The sequence below is a fragment of the Orussus abietinus genome, unplaced genomic scaffold (assembly GCF_000612105.2).
Source record: "Orussus abietinus isolate OABI.00-Male unplaced genomic scaffold, Oabi_2.0 scaffold18, whole genome shotgun sequence".
NCBI lineage: Eukaryota > Metazoa > Arthropoda > Insecta > Hymenoptera > Orussidae > Orussus > Orussus abietinus.
In genome coordinates this window covers 1271413-1282502 of record NW_019396011.1, presented here as the reverse complement: position 1 = coordinate 1282502, position 11090 = coordinate 1271413, and the positions used below count along the sequence as shown (strand labels likewise).

Below are 11090 nucleotides of genomic sequence, written 5' to 3'. Positions count from 1 at the left end.
CGGCCCGATCTATGGTCGATCTTGAATGGACCACCGTTTTTTTCTTCGCCCAGGAGACGAAATGACGTCTCAATGTTTATATTATTTTAGACATTTCATTATTGAATTTTATATTATTGGGGGAATTTGGAAGGATCGCCGACGCGCGACATTATTGCCCGTAAGTTGCCTTCGGGCTCGTCGAAATGTCACGAGTTGATGCACTCCCGGGATGCACTCTCGGGATATGCAGTTGCAGAGGCCGCGGCGGACAAGTGCACGCGTGCTGGGATTTATCCGGCTCTCTCACGTGAGGCGTCTCGGGTCTCTCTCTCCATCTCGAGGCAGGTCTACTGTTGCAGAAGAAGGTCGTCTCTCTTTATCGGCTCGTCCCGCTATCGCGGGATTCACGGCGACGTTAAATCACCGCCGTGGATCCGGTGTTGAATAGGTCGATGCACGTGTTCGATCATTGTTTATAAGTCGTGCGACGAGCTGGAAGCTGGGTTAACGCGCACCGCGCGGGGATGCACTTAGTGCATTCACCTGATAATGCAACCCCGTCGCCGGTAAATGTCCGCCAATTAAGCCGCGGCACCTGATTTATGCAGCGGCCTTCCTTCTCCTTGAGGAATCTTTTTATTTTTTTTTTTCTTCCTCCGGACGACGGAATTCTTCCTCTACATAATTGTTGTTTAAATCATATATATTTATTGCGAGAAGGAATTATCTTCTTGAGAAGAAAAATTCACGTCGGTCTGGGCGACACATTTCTTTCGCTCGATCTGACGTTTCTCTGGCGCGGTAAATGTTTCTTCGAGTCGAACGACTCGTTTTCTTTTTTTCTTTTATTTTTTTTTTTTTTTTCTTTGTAGGACCGTGGAAGGAATTCGTAGATTCGCTGGATTCGAGGTCTTCGTCTCTCGAAATGTCACGGGCTGAAACAAAGGATGCAAGTCCCGATGCGTTGCGCAAGCCCCCCTCGTCCCCTGTCGAAGACGAAGTTATTACCGGTGGAAAGTACAACAGTGCGCTTTACGATCACCCCGCAGTTATTTCCACTTCGGCGTTGCCACACGATTATATTCCCTCGCGTGTCACGACCTCCTTTTCCCTTTGTCGCGTAAAAAATTTATTATCGCCGCCGATGAGTCCACCGGGAGAGTTCGCAACCCGGGGGCCCATTCGAGGCTTGCGCCCGGAGTCCGAGGAGGGAAAAGGCGGTTTCCTCGGGTCATTTCTTCTTTCCTACTTGCTTTCTCTCTCTTCGAACCGGGGAAGTCGTCGGGCGTGTTGCAGCGGCTTGCATTGTGATGCACCGGGGAAAGATGCAGAGACGCCGATCGTCCCGTGCCCTTGCATTCTCCTCCGGTGCCGGCGTCCCAAATGCCAGGACGCTCCCTTGTTCGCGTCGAGAGAGTGCACCGAGGAGCTGCGCGCGCAGCACTTGCAGCGCGGCCCTCCTCGTCGATGCACCCAGCCATGGGAAGATGCCTCCAGTGATCTTTGTTTATTGCCTCGTCCTCCGCACCGCGTTTGCATAATTGCACATCACGTGCGAACGGCGAAGCTGCCAATCGCGGGCATTCCGTATTCCCCGATCGTGTGCGGGCGAAACGCGATCGCGGAATTCCCCTCCGATCCCGGGGAATGTCGAAACCCCGAAAGGTAAGGTCTATGCGGGAATTTCATTATACGCATAATTCGGGAATCGACGGAATCCCTTATCACGAGGGGGGCCGTCTTAACGCCGACATACGTACCCCGGTGCATCTCGACGGTGCATCGACTCGGTGCAGCGGACTCATTGTGCTCGGTGGGCCTCGGAATGCGAGTCAATGCAAACTCGACATTTAGGTGGGAACCTTTTCCCTCCCGTGGCGCTCCTTAACTCTCTGTGTAGTTCCTCACCTGATAATGCCGAAAGATCGAAGATCTTCCTCCACCCAGCATTCATCCCTTGACTTTTCGCCGACCCAAGTATGTCGGTGAATGTGAAAGTGGGCCGAGTGATTTTCTTCTTCTTTTTCTTTTTTCTTTCTTTTTTTTTTCCGTTCCTTTATTTCCTTTCGAAAGTAACATCGCTGTCATTTAAATGGAAATAACGCTAAATATGGGGCTAGGGAAATTCCTTTGACGAGGGAAATTTCTTTCCCGCTGATAGGGAATTGATTCCCTAATCCAGGAAGGATTTTCCACGTGGTCTGTATCTCGAGACTTATTGATAACCAATTGCGCATAGATCGGCAGGAACGGGCTAATTGGTCTAGGGAATTATCTCCAGCACCCTGGAATCTCCATTCCGCGACCTACGTGGCATTAGGTGCACCGCCTCTCGACGTTTTCCGCGTCCCGACCGGCGTTTTACGTAATGCATCCGCGAACAATGCCGGGTGCTCCTGCTCGGAGATGCGACGCCGATTGCGCAACGGCAATTAATCGGATGGACTGGAAAGCCGGGATTTTTATCGGGTTCCCTGACCCCCCTTTTAACGTCCCTCGCCATTTTTCCTTTTTTTCCTTCTTGCGGATTTCTGGACCTTCGACCTACTGCGAAAACCTCGAGATTCTCAGGCGACGCGAGTCCTTGTTCCTGCTCGAGTTACGATTATGCGCCCGCGGTGAAGGATAATTACGATCGAGATCAATGAGATTGCGCGTAATTTCGAAATCGGAGAACTTTACGCAGGTCTCGATGGCGCGGCTTCGCGGTCGCTGATTTCGGATAATTAAGGAATTATTCCCGATATGTATTTTTTTTCCTTCAAATTGTATCTCATTATCAGAACGGTGATAAGAACGGGGAGATTTCGTTGTTTCGCGAGTTTCATTGGGATTCTTCTCCCGGGGCGATTTTTATTTCGCGATACGATTTTATTCGGAGATACGGCGCAATTAATCCCAGGGATTATTTAGATGCAATTGCAGCTGTTAGCAGGCCAAGAGTGCTGCAAGGCTTAATCTAATTTACCTAGCTTGCGGAGAGATTTACGCGTCGCGGAATAATCGCGGCAGCCGCGTCGACCGTAAATCGTGGACGCGAGACCATCAGCGGTGCATCAGCGGTGCATCACGATGCATCCGCGATGCAGGTGCGAAGTCAAACGCCGTTCGATTCAAAGGGTCAGGAGACGATTCTGAAAAGTATCCCCGAGGATGATACTTCGAGCTGTCCGATCTCGACGAACGACGAGCTATTAAATGACCCGGAGATGCAACTCTCTCGAGTGCAGCTGCCGCGTACAAGAAGGGGGCGACCTGGCATTTTGATCAAAAATGAGTTATGGCCGTAATTACGGCGCATTGTGCGCGGCCCGGCCATTACGCTTAGTTTAGGATCAATTATTCCCCCCGGTTGTACGCAACGGACGGATAAGGACGTGCAGGGGGGTACGACATTTATTATATTTATATACTTTTTTTTTTCTTCTTCTTCATAACGAAGGAATTTCTCCGCGAAAGGCTCGATGTCGATGATAAAACGGAGGGAGAGATTATCTGGTGAATAAATTCTCAGGGGGAAGATCCTTGCTCCCTCCAGGGATGGAAATTCTCTGGAAATTTATCGGGGAAGAGATGTGCGCGAGTAGATGGTGTTTTTCGGGGGTTTCGACATTTTTCTATCATTTTTATTTGGAAATCTCTCCGGGAGAGGATCGAGCGATTGATGTATACGTATAAAAGCCAGGTGTAGTGGCGTGGGCGTGGATTTGGAATTTTATCAGATCGCTCTGGTTGGCTTTGTATGCAATCCCTCGTATCGAATCGAGTACGAGGACAGCATTTCGTGCCCTTTCGAATCGGCGAATCGGCGCGCGCATTCCAGGGGCACGCAAGCAGGGGGGTCCGATCGGATCTCCTTTTCGAAATCTGAAAAAAAGAAAACGAATCTGCGACGTATATCCCTCCTGGGAGGGTGATTCACCGCCGTTCCCTCCTTTTTCAGGGCGAATTTCCCCTCTCCGAGAGATATACGCGATCCGCGCCAAAATGGCGAACTCGCGGATCGCGAGCGATGGTATCGCGAGTGCACCTTTCACGAGTGCGAAATGTGCAACACGTGGAAACGCATGTTCCAGGTCGTAATTTTAGAAATTCTTTGGTTAACGGTGTTCCTCTTCTCTTGTATATGTCTCAGGTATACATAGAAAAAATTGTTTGCAATGAATTTCGGGAGATTTAATTTTTTTGATATTTTCGAACACTCGCCGCCACGCATCGATGTCACTCGCGAAGGAACGCGCATGTCTTGGAAATCTATGATCCGGGTCGAAACTTTAGAAATTCTTTGGTTAACAATGTTCTCCCCCTCTTGTACATGTTTAAAGTATATTAAAAAAAATTATTTAGGATCGATTACGAGGGGGGGAGGAATTTTTCTGAATTTTGAAACCCTCGCCGCCACGCGTCGATGTCACTCGCGACGCTCGAGAGCTGCGGTGCCACGACTTTCTCTCTTTGCGGGATGTTCTTGTTTAATTTAGCCGGCGCTTAAGTGGCACTTTTACAGTATATAAAACGTTAATAGAGGCTAGTGGGTTATGAGGGGACCGACTAGTGGAGGATGTTCCTCGGCGGATCGTAAATCCCGAGTCCATAGTTACGCCGGCGGTGTCCAATTACTATTACGATACATTGACGGGGGCCCGAGAGCGAGTGCACGCGCCAAGTACATTGGTATGACGAGTATATGTTGTACATTGGTCCGAGTATATGTTCGCGAACGGACTCTGACCACACAAACACTCGCGTCGGCGTACAAAGCGATCGCGCGAGTGCGCACGCGCGCCGCCATTAAGAGTCTGCTCCTCTCGGAGGCAAACAAAGAGCTGGCATTCAAATGCCAAGCCGGTAAGAGTGCATGCATCGATATCGAGTCTCTCTCACTCTCCTTCGAATTGATTCGCGAATCCGCTAACAACGACTCGCCCGCAATTCGCGGATTCGTCACGCCTTCGAAATCCCGGATTTATGGCGATAATAAAGTGCCATCCGAGAGATCAATTGTTCATGACCTTTTTTCCAACTGGGTGTACCGAATCGTTTGAAACTTTACAACCTGAACGCGTAAGCCATGGAATTAAATTTTTCGGTAAAGTTGGAAAAATATTTATAGGTAACTTGAAAAATAAAAAATTAAGGTCATGGGTGTCAGGACCTTCCTTAGGACTTGCACTCGAGATCCATAAAAATTCCCAAATTCGCACCTATGGACTCCTTCTTGTTCTTCGAGAGAAATTCAAAATGGCGGCTTCCGCGCAAGCGAGACCCCCCAGCCAATTAAGTCATTGATTAATTACACAAATCACGGAACGATGCGACTCTTTATCGTCCGGACTCTCCGCGACTCTCTAGGGACCGATCTCAAGAGACGCGTCACGCCTCCCAGCTTCCGTAATTACCCGGGAATACTGGTACTAATTGAACTGCACAAGGTTGCACATGCGAGCGGAGGTCGCTGCGTGATTTGCTGCGGCAATATGTCGAGGCTGGCAGGAATCATTTCCCACGAGTTGTCAGGGCGTGATTACGAACCTACATGACTTTTCCGACGACCTCTTTCTTCCTTTATCATTTATTTCGCCGCGAAACTTCTTTAGCGGTGATAGGGTAAATTCGATTCACGTGAAACCAAAAGTGAAACGCTGGTGGGGGCACGTTGAATTTGAACGGAAAGGGACTAATTTATTTCTTCGATATTAAATCAGAATTCAAAATTGTTGAAGAAGCGTCACTTGGTGCGGAAGTGTCACTTCTGGCGCGCTGCTTTCCGCGTTTTCTAGTTTCTTTTATTTTTTTATTAATCGACTATCTGGGAATTATTGTCAAGCAATTTGCACGTTAGATCAGGCCGTTCTCACTTTTTTCTTACACGCGGTTGCACCATCGCGAAACGATTTCCCGTTTGACCTCTGACCCACGGTAGTCAGATGCACCAGGATGCACCCGCGCTGCAGCTCGGCGATCTCGCGAATGATAACGCGGTATCTCCTGAATCTCCTGAATTGATTTCGAAATTTCCTGGCGGTTGACGACGTCGCCAAACTCTGGGTACCCTGCAGTTCAGGACTGCATGCGATATACATATTTTTTTTTAAGCCCGATTTGCATAAGAATCTGCAATGATAAACTTGAAGGTAAAGAAGTTTCCCGCAGAGTTTGAGACATAGTTGAGGCGTAATCGCGAGAGTCTACCTGTTTTATCGATACCGTTGGGTAAACGTACCTCAAGGATAGAACCGAAGGTCGGTAAGACAGATTCTCTTAGGAAAAAGAGACGTGATCTCTCGTGGGTACTCACAGAGATGAGTTGGGAGATTGCTCACGGGCAGGGTCGCGCGATCGCATCGTGTGCTGCCCTCTGGTTTCGTACGTTAGATTTCAGTTCTTCGCGATGGCTATGCCATCTACCAGTTGCCGTTTGCGGCTCACGTATTCGTGATGGTAATACCATGCGGCAGTTGACGGTGGTGGTTTACCATTACGACAATCTCCCAATTCATCTCTGCCAAATCAGAGATGAGTTGAGAGATTAACGGGAAGGATCGAGCGACCGCGATCCGAGTCCGTGATTGGTCGATCCTTTGCCGGTGACGTCGCATCACCTGGTGGTCGGTAAGGAAGGGCACTTCGGAATCGCGGGTATTTGAAAAAGAACACGGGAGCGCAAATTCAAATTCGAAGTCGCTGGATTTATTGAAAAACCTGGTATAAAAGGGAATAAATTACCGCGGAATAAATAAATAAATACAGGCGATTTAATACTGACTCGCGCGAGCAGTCGTCGGGCCATAGTTAGAAAAGAATCCCACGTGATCCTCTAATCTAAGTAATCGTTATCACACCCACGCGTGCACCCTGGCCACGACACGCTCGCGCATCCTCCATTCGCAATGACGACAAGTACCCGGAGTCATAAATAAATAAATAAATAAATACTAGGAACTAGAATAAATACCTAACTACGCGTAGGGAGTCGCGCGAATCGCGTATCTAGGAAACTCGCGAGCGACTTTCGGCTTATCACTGTCGCTGGTCATTATTTTCTCTTCTTCACTTTTTCCGTCCCCCCCTACCGCCGTTCGTCGAATAAACACCAAATCCCGGTAATCGTCAGACTTCGTCTGATCGGATGACTAATGCAGTCATTAAAGTCCCCACTCGACTTTGCTAGTGCCGAGGCCGTGGGGTATTCCCCGCTGCACCTGTCCGCCGCAACTGGTGCATCCGACGGCGTTCCACCTGATATCTCGTGTCATCCTGACGAGTCACCGCGACTTGCAAAGGCGCTAATCCAATTGTCAGGTCGACATCACCTCCCGATTAGTCCTCGGTTTTCGACGTCTCGAGGTGGGATGGAAAGAGAGAGAGAGAAAGAGTAGTGCTGGTCGTTCGGTAACCGAAGAGATCTCCGCAGGTGCGCAAACAGCGCACCTGACAATAGTCCTTGCACTTGAGGAGGACCCCTCAATATGAATGTCGACCTCGGAGCTGCGCTGCCTCGATTACGATGCAGCGCTGCACTAGCTCGGGCAGTTGCACCTGCGACTGCACCACACTGGTTGCACTCGACCTCGTGCGTTCAGTAACCGAAGACGTGCTTCCAGGCATGCAAATAGTCCTTGTACTTGAGAAGGACCCCCCAGTCGCGGATCAGCCTCCTGGTGTCGTCCTCAGGGTCGCGCTCGGTATCGCTCATTATGCTGCGCTGCACCCGCGCGGGCAGTTGCAGGTGCGGCAGGACCACCAGGTTGCTCTCCACCTCGCACAGCATCACCAGGAGGTAGGACTTGGTCGCCACCAGGGCCGACCTGACCCCGGGGTCGGTCTCATCCTTGACGAGCTCCTCGAAGGCCACCGCGAATTTCTGCAGGTCCTGGTGCAGCTTCGGGAGGTGATTCGCGATCTGAAACGAAAAAGGGGAACCCTTCGTTGCATTATTTCGTATCGATGCATCCTTAGGATCCGTCACTACCTCGGTTACAACCCTGTGCCCCGTTCTTAATCACTTCACTTGTTTCTCTTTTTCAATTTATTCCTTAACATCCCTTAACTCTTATAAATTGAAATTCCACGGGCGTCGGGGGATCGCTCAATGCCCAGATATTCACGAGAAAAAAAAAAAAATCAAACTATTCGGTCCACCCAGTTCGTAGAGAAGTGTCCTCGTCTTCCGAGGCAGTTTCCATGTCACTTTAATCCCTCACAGCGCGCGGAACCCTTGCAGGACCGTCCCTTCGCGGCCCGGGACGACGAGAGGTATCCGCGAAGGTCTCCCCCAGAGGAGAGAGTCGCGGTCTTTCGAAAGTATCAGGAGGGAATCGCGGGGCCCTGGAGGCGTCGCGACGCGTCGATATCAACGCGTGCGCCTGGCGTTATCGGGGCTCGCGTTAACGAGGCGCGATTACGCAGCCGCGCGACCCGGCGAGCATGAGCACCGCTCTGCGTCCCGACGAGGCCGACGACCGCCACGCTCCTGTTGCCCTGGTACTTTATAATAATTACCGTCTCATTAAAATTTGTTATTTAACGTTAATCGAATGCGCGCACCCCCCCAGGGGAGGCGAGGGGCTCCGCGTCGCGACGCGACGCGCCGCGCGCAGCGCCCTCGCGCGCTGCGGCTTCGTCCCTGGTAGCGCGAATCGCCGGGTGCGAGAGATGAATATTAATGTATTTATGTACCCGTGACATAACTCGAGAGAATAAAGGGACGCTTCGGTGAGAACCCCCCTCCCAGAGGGTGTCCGACGCGTCCAAGGGGTCCATCCGTGAAGAACGGAGGGTGAAACGAAAATTGAAACGCACGGGAGCGACGGCTCGGTCGCGATATCAGCCAGGGGGGCCGGGAATTATTAGCAGGGGAGGAAGACCGGCGGATTTCCGCGAGCGGTCCGGGCTCTTTGAAGCGAGTTTCCCAGGAAAATTCCTACCAGGGTAGGAGGAAAATCCCGGAGGTGGAGTCTCACCGTTCTCGGGCTGGCCTTGGCGAGCTTCCTGACGTGGCTGACGTCCTTCTTGCCGGGCACCCAGTTGGGGATGTACTGGTGCTGGTCCACGCCGATGCTGACCCTCTCGTAGAGGAGCTCGTAGTCCCTCGTCAGGTAGTCGTTCATGGTCAGCTGATGCTGCAGGCGGAGGTTCCCTAGGCTGTTCTTCACCTCCTCGTCGAGGTTTTCCGCGGGGATGGGCTCGTTGTCCAGGACCTCGCCGCAAGGCAGGTGCCAGGGCACCTCGTTTCCTGGGGATCTGGTCTTTCGCGGCGCTGCCGATGTCCATCGCGGCGTCGTCAGGATTGATAGGACCAGGAGGGACGCACTTATCACTGACATTTTGCGGTCCTGGAGTTGGAACTATCTTCACCGTTCTCCTTAAGCTTCACCCTGGACCACTTCGCGCAGGGTGCTGCTCGGTCTTGGATCGTCGACTGAGTTTGTCAAATCCTCGTGCCTTCCTCCTTTATATATGCGATAGTGTAAACATTCGTACGTACGTACGCTCGCGGAGGAGCCGCGTGCTCGTCGGCCGGGAAGGTTTTGTCCGCGCGATCCAGCGGCGGAAACGCTGCGGAGGGGGACCGTTCATTCATGGATCCCTCGGTCAATGGGAAAGTGTCAAGTCCACGTGGACTCGGGGATGATGTCCCCTGCCTTGGGGGGAAGTCTTCACCCCGGTACTTCTTCGACAGCCCCTTCGTCCTCACCTTCCGCACCTGCTCCTGCAAGCTGCACCCGGTCACCTCCTTTCCTGGGGGGGCCTTTTTCGAACGCGGTAGGGACGGCAGTGACGGAATCACCGGATCGTCCCGTAAATTTGGATTTCTGGGAAATTTCGGAACGCGTTGTATGCATGACTCCTTGACTCCTCTCTCACTCTCTCTCTCTTCCTCCTGCTCGAAATAGTTACTTCGATCCGCGGATCGGGAGCTGGACAATGTCCGACAGGCCCCGACGATCCCTGATGACGATTCCTTCGGTTAGACGGTCATCTCACGACGAGATACGGCTTGAACCGTATAGAAGGCATCCTCGGTACATGCACACATTTTTTATAACCCTTTGCGGTCGATGCCGCCACCGCGATGCCTGGTTTAGGGACATTTTGATCTCCGTGCAGGAGCTACTCTCACCTAGGACACCTATAGATACCTACTCCTACGTTTTCCAGACCTCGCCCACTCGAGAGCTCGTCCTCGCGTAAGCCCCGGCACCTTTCCTCGAACCGCGAAAATCCTCGTCATCGCTCATTCGCGGATTGCTGGGAGGCCCTCTCATCGTGGGAGCCTGAGCTCTCTGGAAATCCGTTTCGTCGCGTGCCGACGTCGGTTCCCGGGCTGTTTGCTTTGCTGATTCACCCCGGGAAAGCCTCCGAGCCGACCTGACGTTGCTGCCGACGTGGGACCACCGACGGAGGAGGAACAGAAGCTCCGGAAATTATCGGGCGGGCCGAAAAAGTTGAGCAAAGTTTCGTCTAAGTGGGCTTAAAAGTTGGGTCGGTCCTAGGGGGATTCCCGTCCTGGTTTTTTCGGGGCTCTTCATGGTATCGGGCACCCTGGTAGCAGGTGGTCCCCTCTTCTTCCTCCTCCCAGGTCTCGGAACGCCACGCTCGACTCCTCTCCGCGAACTCCTTGACGTCAAGGGACAATTATTCTCCCGTACACGCGGCTGCTGCAAAAACGGCGGAATCGGGCGACGCGATAAAACGCGATCGGCAGTCTCGCCTCGTGAGAATTTATGGTGCAACGAGTACGCCTTCTATGGCGATCCTATAATTAAATTTAGCGGGGATTCCGAGAGAGCGCCCGTCTACCGGGGGCCTCCTACGCGCGTAATACGTCCTCCCTCGCTCCCTCGAATTTCCCGTCTCCTTTCTTCCCATCCCGATCTCCCGGCATCCGACAAACGCCATATCCTCATTCCGGAGGCAGAAATACGATTCCCCATAACGAGAGAAAAAAAAAAGAGGAAAGAAAAAAATCGACGACCCCGAAGCGCCCACCTTAACGACTCCGATGAATTTGCTCAGCCGAAGAGATTCGCTCTTGACAGAGAGAATCCTCTTTTTTATTACTCGAAACAAATAAAAATTCAATCGTTCAACGACTCCGATGAATT

General features: G+C 51.7%; 1 protein-coding gene across 1 annotated transcript; it reads right to left on the bottom strand.

Moving 5' to 3' along the window:
• Positions 1 to 7561: 7561 nt before the first annotated feature.
• On the bottom strand, positions 7562 to 9388 carry LOC105700245. The gene is made up of 2 exons (XM_012425919.1): positions 8946 to 9388; positions 7562 to 7885 (listed from the first exon to the last, which is right to left on the bottom strand). Exons 1-2 carry the CDS (start codon positions 9306 to 9308, stop codon positions 7562 to 7564), a joined length of 687 nt encoding a protein of 228 aa, XP_012281342.1. The 5' UTR covers positions 9309 to 9388.
• Between the last annotated feature and the right edge of the window lie 1702 nt (positions 9389 to 11090).